Here is an 18,337-nt window from a genome sequence, read left to right as displayed (position 1 = left end):
TGAACCCAGAGTCAAGATCTTTAGATGATATCAGTAAAGACATCTTGATATTGTAAAATTTATCAGAATCTTTTACAGAAACATAACTTTGAAGAGGAATTATTTAATGAGACACTAAATGTACGTTCCAACTGTAGGAGAAAAAAAAGGAAAAAATGGATTGTAAAATCCCTTATATTCCAATTGGTTTAATTTTGTGACTTGAATATTAGTATTGTTGAGCATGAATATTTTAAATAAAAGCAGTAAGATGATCATTTCTCTCCCTTTAACCTCCCCCAAATCTTTAAAGAAACCAATAGATGTTTTTGTTTCTGTATAACCAGAATTCAAGGAGATATTTAAAAGTGAAGGGGAAATAGTATATTTTAGGTTGATTAACAGCATAAATTTTGACATGTTTACTTTGTGAAGATTCATCTTGCACTATAAAGTTTTCCACTGAAGATATAGAATTAGAATAAAAATATTAAGATTAATATTCTGGGATAGATTGAGCTCTTCTAAGATTTAAAAGCTGCATTTTAAAAATTTAGATTTTACCATGTATCTTTGTTTTCTTCAAATCGTTTTAATTATCTCAAAGGTTATGTGTCTGTGTTGCAGAATTCATTGGCATTTTTGACACATAAAATAATTTAGCAGGATAAATGGAAACTTTACATTTGCATATTTATATACTTTACATTTCTTACATTATTGTTAACCTAAATATCAGATAAATAGGTTAAGAATAATTATTAACTAGAAGAATCCCGATTAAACGCAAATGTTACCAGTCGACGTCTGTACGTTGTTCACAGTACATAATCCGAAAGTATTGAGCATAGCCGCTGCAATTCTACTGGCCAAGAAAGTTAATTACCTAAAGAAATTGCCCAAACAATAGCAATCTTCATGATGGCCTTAGTCCGTGAATTGAAACGGCTATGCTCAATAGGATTACGTATTGCTACATACCGATCCAGCGAAATAGCGCAGAGGTGCATGATGGACGCTGTAGAAAATAAAACATCTAAAGAAATCCAGACGGGGCACAAATATCTAGGTAATGGCCAGACATAATCTGAAAGAGAACAGAGAGAAGACAAGAACATGTTATGTAAATTATACCAACTGTAGTTTTAAATTTAGTCTACGTATTTTTTCTTCTCATAATCTACGTTTATAAAAGAAAGTAAAATTTGGTAAACATTGTTTTCCATAGTAATGATATGACGATGATGATGATAATGCATTCAGTGTTACATACATTATTTTTTATTGAGGTAAAATTTACATATTATAAAATTAATCACTTTAAAATGTACAATCTAGAGGCATTTAGTCCATTCACAACATTATGCAACCATCACCTTTTTCTGGTTCCAAAACATTTCATCATTGCAAAAGGAAACCACTACCCATTAGGCAGTCACTCTCCATTTTCGCCACCACCCCCAGCCCCTGACAATTTCTTATCTGCCTTTTGTCTCTTGAATTTAGCTAATCTGGTTATTTTATGTAAGTGGAATCATACAATAGGCGACCTTTTGTGTCTGGTTTCTTTCTTTTTGAGGTTCATCCATTTTGTAGCTTCTATCAGTACTTCATTCTTTTCTATGGCTGATGCTCTTATCAGTTGAAAATTTTTTGCATGCTCTCATAAATGAAATTTTCTTAATTTCCTTTATGGATTGCTCATTGCTCTTGTTTAGAACTATACCTAATTTTCATGTATTAATCTTGAAACCTTCAACTCTGCTGAATTCATTTATTAGATCTATATTTTTTTGTGTGGGTTCTTTAGGATATTCCATATGTAAGATCACATCATCTGCAAAGAGAGGTAATTTTATTTTTTCTTTTCCAATTTTCCTCTGCCTTTAATTTTCTTTCACTTGATTTCTCTAGATAGAATTTCCAGTACAATGTTGAATATAAGTAGTGAAAGCAGATATCTTGTCTTTCTCCTTATCTTAAAGAATAATCTTTCATTATTTCATTATTGAATAGGATATGTTAGCTGTGGGTTTTTCATACATGCCTTTTATCATGTTGAGGAAGTTTCCTTTTATTCCTAGTATGTTCTGTGTTTTTAATGATGAAAGAGAGATTTTGTTAAATGCTTTTTCTACATCATTTGAGATGATCACGTGGTTTTCTTACCTTCATTCTATTAATGTGATGCATTACATTAATTGATTTTTTATGTGCTGAACCACCTTTCATTCTTGGGATAAGTCACACTTGGTCACGGTGTATAATATGATGCCGAATTTAGTTTGCTAGCATTTTGTTGAGGACTTTTGCATCTATATTCATAAGTGATATTGGTCTATAATTGTCTTTTCCTGTGATGTCATTATCTGGCTTTGGTATCTGGATAATGCTGGTCTCATAGAATGAGTTACAAATATTCCCTAATCTTTTATTTTGTAGGAGTTTGAAAAATATTGGTATTAGTTCTTCTTTAAATAATTGATAAAATTTGACCAGTGAAGCCATCTGGTCCAGGACTTGTCTTGTTGGAAGGTTTTTTGATTACTGATGCAATGTCTTTACTTGTTATAAAGTCTAATCAGAGTCTTTATTTCTTCTTGAGTCACTTTTAAAAAAAAATTAATTTATTTAATTTATTTATTTTGGCTGTGTTGGGTCTTCATTGCTGCGCACAGGCTTTCTCTAGTTGCAGCGAGTGGGGGCTACTCTTTGTTGTGGAGCATGGGCTCTAGGCACACGAACTTCAGTAGTTGTGGCATGCAGGCTCAGTAATTGTGGCTCATGGGCTCTAGAGCACAGGCTCAGTAGTTGTGGCGCATGGGTTTAGCTGCTCCGCAGCATGTGGGATCTTCCCAGATCAGGGCTCGAACCCGAGTCCCCTGTATTGGCAGGTGGATTCTTAACCACTGTGCCACCAGGGAAGTCCCTTGAGTCACTTTTAGTAGTTTGCATGCTTTTAGGAATTTGTCATTTGTCCATTTTATTTAGGTTATGTGGTTTGTTGGAGTACAATTGTTCATTTATTCTTTTATAATCCTTTTAATTTCTGTAAGGTCAGTAATAATGCCCTTCCCCGCTTTCATTTTTAATTTTAGAAATTTGTGTCTTCTCTCTCTTTTTTTCTTTGTATTTCTAGCTAAAAGTTTATCAACTTTGTTGACTTTATTGTGCCTTAAATCTCAATTTCTCCATTTTTTGAAGGATAGTTTAGAGTTTTGCCATATGCAGAATTCTTGGTTGACAGAATTGTTGTTATTGCTGTTGCTGTTGAGCACTTTATTTATTTTTGTTTATTTATTTATTTTTTCCAATTTATTTATTTTTGGCTGCACTGGGTCTTCTTTGCTGCATGCGGGCTTTCTCTAGTTGTGGTGTGCGGGCTTCTCATTGTGGTGGCTTCTCTTGTTGCAGAGCATGGGCTCTAGGAACGCAGGCTCAGTAGTTGTGGCTCTTGGGCTCTAGAGCACAGGCTCAGTAGTTGGGGTGCACGGGCTTAGTTGCTCTGCGGCATGTGGGATATTCCCGGGCCAGTGCTCAAACCCATGTCCCCTGCATTGGCAGGCAGATTCTTAACCACTGTGCCACCAGGAAAGCCCCTGTTGAGCACTTTAAATATGTCATCCCACTGCCTTCTGACCTCCATGGTTTCTAAAGAAAATTCATTATTAATTTTTTAAAGATCCTTTGTAATTTTGACCATAATGTCTTGGTGTGGATCTCTTGGAGTAATATATGCTTAGCATTCATTGAGCTTAGTAAACTTGATAGTATCTTGTTTCTCTCAGGTGCTGTTCATTTTTCTTCATTTTTTTCTCTTTCTTCTCCTCAAACTGGATAATCTAAATTGACCTATCTCCAAGTTCCTTAATTCTTCCTTCTTTCTGCTCAATTCTGCAGTTGAATTGGTCTAGTAAATTTTTAATTGAATTTTTGTACTTTTCATCCTCCAAATTTCTATTTGATTTCTTTTTATATTTATATCCCTTTATTGCTATTCTTGATTTGTTGAGACAAATTCTGGTTTCCTTTAGTTCTTTGTCCATGGTTTCCTTTGGCTATCTGAGCATTTTTGAGAGAGTTGATTTAAAGTCTTTGTCTAGTAAGTCTAATGCCTAGGCTTCCTCAGGATCATTTTCTATTAATTTTTTTTCCCTGTGAATGGGCCATACTATCTAGTTTCTTTGCATTCCTCTTACCTTTGATGAAACTTGAATATTTTGAATTTTATAATTTGGCAACTCAGGAAATTTGATTTTGCCCCAGACATGTATGGTTCAGAGGTTAGCTAGAGATTTAAGCCAAGTTTATGGTTCCCCAGAGAAGAATCTATGGTTCCCTCTATCTCTACCCTTTCCTATATGCTCCCTCAACTTTCAGCTTTGAGATTTCCTCAAACTCTGTCCTCAGTTTCTTTGGGCTACAATAACTGCAGATTTTTTGGAGGTTTAGGCACCTGACCTGACATAGACTGCATCTTCCTCTTTGACTGTAAGTCATGAAATTTGGAAACTCAACCAGTGCTGTTCTCTTCTTCCAAGTCTTGAGACCCTCCAGAATCTTTCTGTTTTAGGTTTTTCTCCAGTACCTTTAGACAGTTGTTTTTGTATTATGTTTAGAGTTAATAGAGTTAATAGTTTTTATCTGCAGAGGTGTAACTAACAACCATTGGAATTCAAGGAGCACAACAAAGAAATCAAAGACATTATTAAAAATTCTTCTAAACAAAAATGTTTATGAATGTCCATTTCTGTTCATCATTATCTTGTAATCTCCTCAGATTGTATCCACCTAGAAGTTGATTGTGTTGAGGGTTTGGGTATTCTCGAACTGTTTGACATTCAAAAATTATTTTTCAAATTGTGTTTCAAATACACAAGTATTACCTCACTGCCATTATGTGGAAAATTTTGTTGCCATAACCACTGGAATATAAGATGCATTGGGTCAATATTGTTATCTGTTTTATTTTTCTACTGTTTTATTCATAATGCTTAGGTCAATGCATGGCACAAAGTAGGCACTAAATAAATATTTGTTAAATGTATAAAAGAATACATCCCTCTCAACAGATCATAACCTCACTCTAAACCCAACTTCACCATATGCCAATATATAGCCTCATGAGGATACATATCCACTCTGCAAAGTCAATACACTATCTGGTCATTTCTCAGCAGTTGCATATTTAATAATGGCAAAAATGGTAATAGCTATTGTACAGTACCTGTCATATACCAAGCACAGTGTTAGTTAGGTACTTCATTTTTAGTTATATCCCATACAACACAAAAAATTCTGTAGTGTCAGTTCTGTTATCCTACAGTGTGAGGAAAATGTGTCTCAAAGTTTCAGACTTGTTCAAGTCTACAGTGTGAGTAAAGAATTTTGCTCCAAGTCTGACACTTTTTCCTGAACACTAAGGTACCTCCTATCACCATACACTATTTCTTATTGAATAATAAATTCAATTGCTTTTATAATAGAGGACAGTATTCCTTGTACAGGGTTTTCAAGAAGTCTACTTCCAAACATACAAGATGTTCAATTATGGCTGATCACAATTATCCCCTAAGATTCTTATTAAATATATTCCTTCCTGGATTTCACTACAGACCTGTTAATTCAAAATATTTAGAATTTAGTTTTCATATTTGTCTTGTTAAGAAGACAAATGGATTTTTCAAGTTGTCTCAATGGAATTAAAGTGTACTTTCTTTAGATAAATTTATGTGATCAGGCACATTCCAGACAAGAAATATGTGAAAAGTTTTGTGGAAGTTGCATAGCAAAAAGGCCATATAGCATAATTTCCATGGGGGAGGTCAATTAGTTGAATGAGATTAAATCTTGTTTTCAGAGATAAAAATTGTGTAGTGTTTCATAAGACATTTTCCTACATTCAGTCATTCATTTATTCATTCACAGGTTACGTCAGCCTTAGTAACTCCAAAAATCACAGGCATCCCCACCAATATTGACAATAATGGCAAAGACTGAATAATAGACACTGTAAAATTTCAGTTCATTTGTGCAAATGAAAAAATATAAGGGCTTTATTTCTATGAAATAATGGAGACAAGCTTTGCCTTGCACAAAGTAGGCACTCAAAAAATATTTGTTAAGTGTATAAAGGAATAACCCCACCCTGAAAATTATAATCCCATCACAGAAAAAATAATTTTCCAATATTCTGATAATATAATTAAGGAATGTGGAAATGTTGGACTGTAAAGCCATCCCAAAGCTAGAATGGAAATAAAGAAGTTATAATTGATGTCTTTAAGTTAACATATATGAAAAGATGAATAACCACAAAAAAGTTTTAAAAATTCTCTAGTTCATTTCATAAAATAATACAGTGTCAATATCAAAACTTACAAAATACTGAAAGAATAATACTAGAGACAAATAGCATTCATTGATATAGATTCAAAATTACAAACAAAATACTCACAAATAGAATCCAGCAAAGAGTAAAATGAAAAATATATTACATTAAAACAAAACTTATTCCAGGAATGCAATGGTAATTTAATATTATAAAAATCTACCAATATAATCCCTTATATTATCATCTGTAAAGAACTTCTATGATCTTTTAATAGATTTTTAAGAATAACTTGATAAAATACAGGAGCCATTCCTAACTAAAGCTTTAATTATATAGAGATAAAGGGAATCCCCTTAAATTTGATAACTTACAAAAACCAACAGCAATTATTGTAATCAGTAATGCATTAAATACATTTCAATTACATTAAATTTTAAAATTGGACAGTACAGTCTTTACAAAGCCTTTGAAGCAGCTCCCATAACCATACTCAGTGAAAAAATGGTGGATGTTGTTGAAATTAACAGAAAGAGGACTTCTTGAATAAGACATAGAACTTATGAAAAGAACCAAATGAGGAGTTTAGAGCTGCAGAAAATATCTGAAGGAAAATACTCACCAGGTGGGCTCAATAGAAGAATGGATATGGTAGATGAAGAGTCATTAAAACCAAATGCAGATCAATAGAAATTATCCAAACTGAACAAGAATGAGAAAAAATTAAAAATAAATGAACATAGTGGGGACCTATGGGACATATGTATGCATCTAACATTTGTGCCATTGGAATCTGAGGAGAGGAGAGACTGATACAGAAACAAACTATTTGAAGAAATAACTAAAATATTCCATATTTGATGAAAAATAAATTTACAGATTTAAGAAGTTCTGCAGAACCCAAATGGTTAAACTCAAATAAGATCATGCCTAGACACATAATAATCTGGTGAAAACAAAAGATAAAGAAAAAACTTTTTAAGCAGCTGAGAAAAATAACTCATCAGAGGCCAGAAGGCAGTATAATCACAATTCAGAATTTTATATCCAGTGAAAATACCTTCAGAGAATGAATGTGAAAGAAAGAGATTTTCATAGGAGGGGAAACTAAGAGATTGGTTGCTAGGAGACTTACTTTAAAAATTTTTAAGGAAGTTCTTCAGAAAGAAAGAAAACTTGTAAAAAAAATATACAAACAGCACATGCAGCTCAATATCAATAAAACAAACAACCCAATCAAAAAATGGGCACAAGACCTAAATAGACATTTCTCCAGGGAGACATACAGATGGCCAAGAGACTCATGAAAAGATGCTCAACATCACTAATTATTAGAGAAATGCAAATCAAAACTACACACAGGTCAGAATGGCCATCATCAAAATGTCTACACATAATAAATGCTGGAGAGGATGTGGAGAAAAGGGAACCCTCCCACACTGCCGGTGGGAATGTAAATTGGTACAACCACTATGGAGAACAATATGGAGGTTCCTCACAAAACTAAAAATGGAACTACCATATGTTCCAGCAATCCCAATCTGGGACATATACCTGGAGAAAACGATAAATCAAAAAGATATGTGCACCCCTGAAGGCAGACAGCAGAAGCAAGAAGAACTACAATCCTGCAGCCTGTGGAATGAAAACCACATTCACAGAAAGATAGACAAAATGAAAAGGCCGAAGACTATGTACCAGATGAAAGAACAAGATAAAACCCCAGAAAAACAACTAAATGAAATGGAGATAGGCAACCTTCCAAAAAAAGAATTCAGAATAATGGTAGTGAAGATGATCCAGGACCTTGGAAAAAAGAATGGAGGCAAAGATCGAGAAATGCAAGAAATGTTTAACAAAGACCTAGAAGAATTAAAGAACAAACACCTAGAAGAATTAAAGAACAAACAACTAGAAGAATTAAAGAACAAACAAACAGAGGTGAACAATACAATAACTGAAATGAAAAATACACTAGAAGGAATCAATAGCAGAATAAATGAGGCAGAAAAACGGTTAAGTGACCTGGAAAACAGAATGCTGGTATTCACTTCCACAGAATAAAGAAAAAAGAAAAGAAATGAAGATAGCTTAAGAGACCTCTGGGACAATAAACCTACCAACATTCACATCATAGGGGTCCCAGAAGGAGAAGAGAGAGAGAAAGGACCTGAGAAAATATTTGAAGAGTTTACAGTTGAAAATTTCCCTAACATGGGAAAGGAAATAACCACCCAAGTCGAGGAAGCACAGAGAGTCCCAGGCAGGATAAACCCAAAGAGAAATATGCCAAGACACAAAGTAATCAAATTGACAAAAATAAAGACAAAGAAAAATTATTAAAAACAACAAGGGAAAAACGACAAATAACGTATAAGGGAACTCCCATAAGGTTAATGCTGATTTCTCAGCAGAAGTGCTGCAAGCCAGAAGGGAGTGGCACGATATATGTAAAATTATAAAAGGGAAGAAGCTACAACCAAGATTACTCTACCCAGCAAGGATCTCATTCAGATTCAACAGAGAAATCAAAAGCTTTACAGACAAGCAAAAGCTAAGAGAACTCAGCACCACCAAACCAGCTGTCCAACAAATGCTAAAGGAACTTCTCTAAGTGGGAAACACAAGAGAAGAAAAGGACTTACAAAAACAAACACAAAACAAGAAAATGGTAATAGGAATATACATATTAATAATTACCTTAAATGTGAATGGATTAAATGCTCCAATCAAAAGACACAGGTTTGCTGAATGGATACAAAAACAAGGCCCTTATATATGCTGTCTACAAGAGGCCCACTTCAGACCTACGGACACATACAGACTGAAAGTGAGGGGATGGAAAAAGATATTCCATGAAAATGGAAATCAAAAGAAAGCTGGAGTAGCAATACTCATATCAGACAAAACAGATTTTAAAATAAGGAATGTTACAAGAGACAAGGAAGGACACTACATAATGATCAAGGGATCAATCCAAGAAGAAGATATAGCAATTATAAATATATATGCACCCAGCAAAGGAGCACCACAGTACATAAGGCAAATGCTTACAGCTATAAAAGAAGAAATCGACAGTAACACAATAATAGTGGGCAACTTTAACACCTCAATTACACCAATGGACAGATAATCCAGACAGAAAATTAAGGAAACAGAAGCTTTAAATGACACAATAGACCAGATAGATTTAATTGATATTTATAGGACATTCCATCCAAAAACAGCAGATTACACTTTCTTCTCAAGTGCACACAGAACATTCTCCAGGATAAATCACATCTTGGGTCACAAATCAAGCCTCAGTAAATTTAAGAAAATTGAAATCATATCAAGCATCTTTTCTGATCACAACGCTATGAGATTAGAAATAAATTACAGGGAAACAAGTAAAAAAAACACACATGGAAGCTAAATAATACATTACTAAATATGCAAGAGATCACTGAAAAAATCAAAGATGAAATCGGAAAATACGTAGAGACAAATGACAATGAAAACATGACGATCCAAAACCTATGGGATGCAGCAAAAACAGTTCTAAAAGGGAAGTTTATGGCAATAAAATCCTACCTCAAGAAACAAGAAAAATCTTAAATAAACAATCTAACCTTACACCAAAAGGAACTAGAGAAAGGAGAACAAACAAAACCCAAAATTAGTAGAAGGAAAGAAATCATAAAGATCAGAGTAGAAATAAATGAAATAGAAACAAAGAAAACAATAGCAAAGATCAATAAAACTCAAAGCTGGTTCTTTGAGAAGATAAACAAAATTGATAAACCTTTAGCCAGACTCATCAAGAAAAAGAGGGAGAGGACTCAAACCAGTAAAATTGGAAATGAAAAAGGAGAAGTTACAATGAACACCACAGAAATACAAAGCATCATAAGAGTCTACTACAAGCAACTCTATGCCAAAAAAATGGACAACCTGGAAGAAATGGACAAATTCTTAGAAAGGTATAACCTCGAAGACTGAAACAGGAAGAAATAGAAAATATGATCAGACCAATTACAAGTAATGAAACTGAAACTGTGATTAAAATCTCCCAACAAACAAAAGTCCAGGACTAGATGGCTTCACAAGTGAATTCTATCAAACATTTAGAGAAGAGCTTACACCCATCGTTCTCAAACTCTTCCAAAAAATTGCAGATGAAGAAACATTCCCAAACTCATTCTGCAAGGCCACCATCACCTTGACACCAAAACCAGACAAAGATACTACAAAAAAAGAAAATTACACACCAATATCACTGATGAATATAGATGCAAAAATCCTCAACATAATACTAGCAAACAGAATTCAAAAACACATTAAGGACTTCACTGGTGGCGCAGTGGTTGAGAGCCTGCCTGCCGATGCAGGGGACACGGGTTCATGCCCCGGTCCAGGAGGATCCCATGTGCCGCGGAGCGGCTGGGCCCGTGAGCCATGGCCGCTGAGCCTGCGAGTCCGGCACCTGTGCTCCACAACAGGAGAGACCACAACAGTGAGAGGCCCGCATACCGCAAAAAAAAAAATAAAAAAAAATAAAAATAAATAAATAAAACACATTAAAAGGGTCATACACCATGATCAAGTGGGATTTATCCCAGGGATGCAAGGATTCTTCAATATACGCAAATCAATCAATGTGATACACCATATTAACAAATTGAAGAATAAAAATAATATGATTACCTCAATAGATGCAGAAAAAGCTTTTGACAAAATTCAACACCCATTAATGATAAAAACTCTCCAGAAAGTGGGCATAGAGGGACGCTTCATCAACATAATAAAGGCTATATATGACAAACCCACAACAAACATCATTCTCAATGGTGAAAAACTGAAAGCATTTCCTCTAAGATCAGGAGCAAGACAAGAATGTCCACTCTGGCCACTATTATTCAACATAGTTCTGGAAGTCCTAGCCATGGCAATCAGAGAAGAAAAAGAAATAAGAGGAATACAAATTGGAAAAGAAGAAGTTAAACTGTCACTGTTTACAGGTAGTATCATACTATACATAGATAATCCGAAAGATGCCACCAGAAAACTACTAGAGCTAATAAATGAATTTGGTAACGTTGCAGGATACAAAATTAATGCACAGAAATCTCTTGCATCACTATACACTAGCTACGAAAGATAAGAAAGAGAAATTAAGGAAACAATCCCATTTACCAGTGCAACAAAAAGAATAAGATACCTAGGAATAAACCTACCTAAGGAGGTAAAAGACCTGTACTCAGAAAACTATAAGACACTGATGAAAGAAATCAAATATGACACAAAGAGATGGAGAGATATACCATGTTCTTGGATTGGAAGAATCAATATTGTGAAAATGACTGTACTACCCAAAGCGATCTACAGATTCAATGCAATCCCTATCAAAAAACCAGTGGCATTTTTTACAGAACTAGAACAAAAAATCTTAAAATTTGTATGGAGACACAAAAGACCCCGAATAGCCAAAGCAATCTTGAGGCAAAAAAACAGAGCTGGCAGAATCATACTTCCAGACTTTACAGTATACTACAAGTCTACAGTAATTAAGACAATATGGTACTGGCAGAAAAACAGAAATATAGATCAATGGAATAGGATAGAAAGCCCAGAGATAAACCCACACATCTATGGTCAACTAATGTATGACAAAGGAGGCAAGGATATGCAATGGAGAAAAGACAGTCTCTTCAGTAACTGGTGCTGGGAAAATTGGACAGGTACATGTAAAGAATGAAGTTAGCACACTCCCTAACACCATACACAAAAATAAACTCAAAATGGATTAGAGACCTAAATGTAAGACCGGACACTATAAAACTCTTAGAGGAAAACATAGGAAGAACACTCTTTGATGTAAATCACAGCAAGATCTTTTTTGACCCACCTCCTAGAGTAATGGAAATAAAAACAAAAATAAACAAATGGGACCTAATGAAACTTAAAAGCTTTTGCATAGCAAAGGAAACTATAAACAAGACGAAAAGACAACCCTCAGCTGCTGATGAGGGTGTGGAGAAAAGGGAACCCTCTTACACTGTTGGTGGGAATGTAAATTGATACAGCCACTATGGAGAACAGTATGGAGGTTCCTTAAAAAACTAAAATAGAATTACCATATGACCCCACAATCCCACTACTGGGCATATGCCCAGAGAAAACCATATATCAAAAAGACACCTGCACCCCAATGTTCACTGCAGCACTATTTACAGTAGCTAGGTCATCTAAGTAACCTAAATGCCCATCGACGGATGGATAAAGATGATGTGGTACATATATACAATGGAATATAAAAAGGAATGAAATTGAGTCATTTGTAGAGACGTGTATGGACCTAGAGACTGTCATACAGAGTGAAGTAAGTCAGAAAGGCAAAAACAAATATTGTGTATTAACGCATGTATATGGAATATAGAAAAATGGTACAGATGAACTGGTTTGCAAGGCAGAAATAGAAACACAGATGTAGAGAAGAAACTTATGGATACCAAGGGGGGAAGGGGGATGGGATGAATTGGGAGATTGGGACTGACATATATACACTACTATGAATAAAATAGATTACTGATGAGAACCTACTGTATAGCACAGGGAACTCTACTCAGTGGTCTGGGGTGACCTTAATGGGAAGGAAATCTAAAAAAGAGGGGATATGTGTATACGTATAACTGATTTACTTTGCTGTACAGTAGAAACTAACACAACATTGTAAAGCAACTATACTCCAATAAAAATTAATAAAAAATGAAGGTTCCTGATTTTAAAAAAAAGAATAAGTGAGGAACAACAGAAATGGTAAACTATCTGGGAAAATATAATAATTATTTTTCTTTTCTTAAATCTTTAAAATATATGTGACTGTCAAAAAGAAAAATTATAAAATCATCTGAAGGTTCTCAATGTATATAGATGTACTCCATATTGCAATTAAAACAAAAAGGGGGAGCGCCAAGGGGACGATATGGTTGTAAGTTTTTTATATTCACTTGAAGTGAATAAAGTACTAATTATAAGGAAATTTTGACAGATTAGGTATGTATATTTCAATCTAAGAGGAAATCACTAAAAAATTGTACAGAGAAATATAGTAAAACTTCAACAGATCAATAAAAATGGAATACTAAAATGAAATGTAGAACCCACCAAATAATTCAGAAATAGAAAAAAAGGAATGAAAAAGTGAAGGGATAAATAGAAAATAATAAAATAGCAGACATAATTACAAACAAATTAATAATTGCATTAAATGTAAATGGTATAAGGTGTAATTTGTATCAATTTAAAGAGATAGCCATGTTGGATTAAAAAGAAGAACAATAATACTATATGCTGTCTATGAGAAACCTACAAGTTTAAATACAATGTGGATAGATATATAGTAAGAGAATGGAAAAAGGTAAACTATGCAAACACTAATCAAAGAATGCTGTAGTTGCTATATTAATATTAGACAAAATAAATTTCAGATCAAAGAATATTACTAGGGATAACAGAAACCATTTTATAGTGATAAAAGTGTCAATTCCTCAAGGGAATATAACCATAGTGAACATTTATGCACCTAATAACAGAGATTCAAATTTCATGAAGCAAAAAAAAAAGAAAACAAAAGTACAATCACTATATATATATGTATATATATATGTATATATATATGTATATATATATGTGTATATATATATATATATATACACACACACACACACACACACACATATATATGTACAATGGACCATTGCTTCATCTTTAAAATAATGAAATTAAGATACATGCTACAACATGGAGGAACCTTGAAGACATTATTCTTAGTGAAATAAGCCAGACACAGAATGATGACTCCACTTATATAAGGTTTGTAAAATAGTCAAATTCACAGAGACAGAAAGCAGAATGGTAGTTACCAGGGGCTGGGGGAAGGGAGCAAGAGGAGTTATTGTTTAATGGGTACAGAGTTTCAGTTTGGAATGATAAATTCTGGAAATGGATAGTGGTAATGGCTTCACAGCAGTGTGAATATACTTAATGTTACTGAACTGTATGCTTAAAAATGGTTAAAATGATGAATTTTATGATATGTATCTTTTATCAAAAAAAGGAAATAGCACTTTTCCAGCCACATTAGAAGCCCTTCCATGTGCTCTGACCCAATTGTAAACCCTTCTCCCCCCCAAATTAACCACCGTCCTGACATTTACAGTAACCAGTAACTTAACATTTCTTTATAGCTCTATCAATAAAGTGTGCATTCCCTAGGGGAAAAAAAGTACAGTCATAATTATACTTTGAGATTTCAACATCTTTTCCTCAGTAATTAACATAACAAGTGGATAGAAAATTACCAATGATATGAAAGAACTGAACAGCACTAACAACAAACTACAACAAATTGGCATTTACAAAACACTCTACCCAACAATAGGAGTATACACATTCTTTTCAAGAGCTCATGGAAATTGATTGGGAAACAACACATCCTGAGCCATAAATTAAATCTTAAGGAATTAAAATAATTGATATCATATAATGTATATTCTCTGACCATAACAGAATTAACCTAAAAATCAGTAACAAAAAGATATCTTGAAAAAGTCAAAGCATCTGGCAATTAACACAGGTCTACACAATCCATGTTTCAAAAAGGAAGATAAATTAACTTAGAAAATAATTTGAACTAAATGAAAATTAAAACATCAAAATTTGTGTGACAGTGTTAAAGCAGTACTCAGAGGGAAATTACTAACATTAATGGTTTATTTTAGAAAAGAAAAAATATCTCAGATCCATGATAAGCTTCTATATTAAATGGACAAAGAAGGGTAAAAGTTAAATCCAAAGTATCAGAAGAAAGGAGGTAATAAATACAGAAGCAGAAATCAATGAAATTGAGGAAAGACAATAACAGACAAAATTCAATGAAATGAAATGTTGGTTATTTGAAAAGATTGATAAAATTGATAAATTTCCAAACAGACTGAGGGAGAAAAATAAAACTAGAAGACACAAATTATCATTATCAGTGATGAAAGAAGGAATATCTCTGTAGACTCCATAGACAGGTATAAGGGAATTATAATTATAAACAATGGTTGGCCCATAAATTTTGTGGGATTTGGGGGTCCTTAGACATGAAATCACAAATTTCCTGAACCATGAACCGAGGCCAGAATTTCAGTGGAGAGTGTGCTGCTGAGAATAAAATAAAATAAAATAAAATAAAATTAAATTAAATTAAAAGGATACAAGAGCTCTGAATCCCCAAACCTGAGTCAGCCTTTTCCTTAGCCTAACATTGGCCCACTTGCACTCTTTGAAGACTGCCAAAGCCAGGGCAGTTTACTGGAAACTTAACCCAGATTTGAATGCATAGTGAATAAAGCCTTTTTAGAACTCCAAAGTCTTTTGAGATGGCCAAGTTAATGTGGAGCTTAATTAAAGTCTGGAAAACTCAATGGCATCCTAGGCTGTCACTCAGGTTGATGCTATTGACAGAATTGATTATCAGCAGCGTCTCCTATAGATCAGTAATTTTCATATACAGGTCCATAGTGAAATTTTCAGTCTATGGAGAAAATTGAGAAGGTAAGTATGACAGTGTATTTTTAATAAAGCTATATTTATTCCATTTAAATATATTTTAGTTAAATAAATTAGTCCAATAAATATATGGACTTATTTTTATTCTGAGATTATCTTCTCTAGAGAATCCAGAAGTAGAAGAGTCTAGCCCATAAAATTCAATAAAGCTGGATTTTGCTTTACTATTTTATTCCTTATCCTATGTTTTTGAAGGGCTCAGCCCTGTTCTTGATGTTTCCTATCACCTTGCCTTTGATGGAGTCTCCTGGATATCATTGGATACTGCATCTTACATCAATTATTTCTTCTAAATGCTTTCGGGGAATGCCACTAACTTTCTCCCTTGGAATCACACCCACTCCCTTGCAACTTGATCCTTCCCCGATACTAGACTGTGTTTGCACCCACTTGAACTTGATTTAGAATTACTGGATCTTCTCTGGGCCACTGCACCCAAATCTCCTGCTTCTGAAGTTGAGACATTTAAAAAAGTATTACCTTGACACTCAGACCTGAAATTCTGGGATGTTTTTAGGCTATAACCTTTGCTTCTCTCTGCAGTAGGAATTAAATTCTCTCTCCCTCTATCTACTCTGTCTCTGAGCCCCCTAAGTAAGTATGTCCAACTACTAAACTCACCTACCTTGGTGTAGTGCTGAGAGGAGGAGGTGCAATTCTGGAGGCATTACCTGTATGGCTAGTGGAGTTGCTGAGAACTCTGCAGGTTCTTCATCTGGCTACTATTGTTCAATAATTTCCTACTGGCCCTGAGCTTACAGATCCACTCATACACCCACTGTCTCTCATGAGCCAAGGTCATAGAAAACAGTACTCTATCCTCTAATGAAGATTTGTCAGAATGCCTTTCTAGTGATGTAGCTCAGCATCTGTACTTCCTTGACACGTAGATTTTATGGTTCTTCAGTGAGGCAGAGTGGTGTTTCTGGTATATGTCCTGATGATGTGGGCGGTCTGGTATGTCTCGACGATGTGGGCGGGGAGATGGGACATCCTACATATGCAACCAGCCAGCCCCCTCTTAGTATAAAATAGGGATTTCCTGGCAGCACTATGCAGGATGTTCAACCTCCCCACCCATGTGACTGTTAACTGCTGCATCATGAAGTTCCTTCCAGTTTCTGTCAAAGGGCTTGTCGCTTGATGTGTCTTTGTGTGAACCATTTCAGGGAGACCTCTTCCAAGCTGGTCTTCTGTTCCCGATGAACTGGCTGTGATTACTAATGGCCTACATGATCTAGAAGCCTGGTAACTAATAACCCACCTCTTACTCAAACTTAAACCCCGTATCTCTAACAATATACTTTTCCATCAACTTAAATAAAAAGAGAAAATTCTCTTGACATAGATGCCAAGATATATCATGGATTACAAACACTCTCCAGTTCCACTTCCAATTTTGTCGACCTTTACTAAATAAATACATAAACCTCTAAATTATATAAGCCACTCTAAATAATATAAACACAGACTTCTTATATTACAGTAGAGGCAATTCTATTGCTAGAAGAACCTAGATGGGCTGCATACATTTATCCCAGTTATCCCAGGTTATCCCAGTTGAAATTAACCATCTTATATGTATCACAAGTTATTTGCCAAAAACATAGGTCTAGAAGCATCATCCTGAGACTCGCTGCTCTGTGGCTATGCAGTCTGACTACCACATCCTGAAATAAATAGAAACTTAGCTAAAGACAGATTCTGTCGGCCTCGTTCTTTCAGCTGAATAAAGTTTGCATTATGTACTTTCCTATCTCAAGCCTCTCAGCTCTGAGAACTTTTCTACCTGTAAAAATTCGTGAACCTGAAGTTCCACCAGGACCAGACACCTGAAAGGCTCAATATGATGTATAATACCTTTTTGAATAACACCCTGGATTTGTTTCCCTGAAATAGTCCCACAACCCATCCACCCTGAAGCTTTCCTTATGATTTGCAATTGAGCTAGTTCCTTTCAAGTTGGCTTCAAGTCTTTCCCTATGGGAATATGGCAATGATTTCCATGTCTCTGTTTATATTTTCTCCAGAGAATGGAAGACTCAGCAATTTTATGGATCTTGGGTGGGAAAGGGAGAAGGACAAAGAAGAAATGATCAGTGTTTTCCTGGTGCTTTCTACCTAACCAAGTATACATTAATGAAAAATTCTGCTATTTGTAGTATGTGGCTCTACCCTAGCACAGTAGTGCGGGAAAAAGAAAAGATAGAGGTAAGAGAATAAGATATTATTGTGGCTTTAAATTTATGCCTCTAGATTTTTTGGTTTTGGTTTTGGTTTCATTTTAATACATTAAGCACACCCATAATCTGGTACTTTATATTCAAAAGAAAAAAAAATCCTATTTGACTGTGTCATTTATGTAAGGTGATTGCTAACTCAACAGGAGAAAATATATTTTAAAAAAAGTATCTCTGGGCTTCCCTGGTG

At 34.6% G+C, this 18,337-nt stretch overlaps 1 protein-coding gene across 1 annotated transcript in view; it reads right to left on the bottom strand.

Moving 5' to 3' along the window:
- HTR2C (5-hydroxytryptamine receptor 2C) overlaps positions 1 to 18,337 on the bottom strand; it is a 115,884-nt gene that overhangs the window by 37,442 nt on the left and 60,105 nt on the right. Inside the window, exon 3 of the mRNA XM_029240626.1 lies at positions 866 to 1,066. Within this exon, the coding sequence (XP_029096459.1) occupies positions 866 to 1,066 (201 nt within the window). The remainder of the gene's footprint in view (positions 1 to 865; positions 1,067 to 18,337) is intronic.

This window comes from Monodon monoceros, unplaced genomic scaffold (genome assembly GCF_005190385.1).
Source record: "Monodon monoceros isolate NGI ecotype Baffin Bay Population unplaced genomic scaffold, NGI_Narwhal_1 Super_Scaffold_22, whole genome shotgun sequence".
Taxonomy (NCBI): domain Eukaryota; kingdom Metazoa; phylum Chordata; class Mammalia; order Artiodactyla; family Monodontidae; genus Monodon; species Monodon monoceros.
The sequence above is the reverse complement of the archived record's forward strand: the minus strand, read 5'-3'. Positions and strand labels throughout refer to the sequence as shown.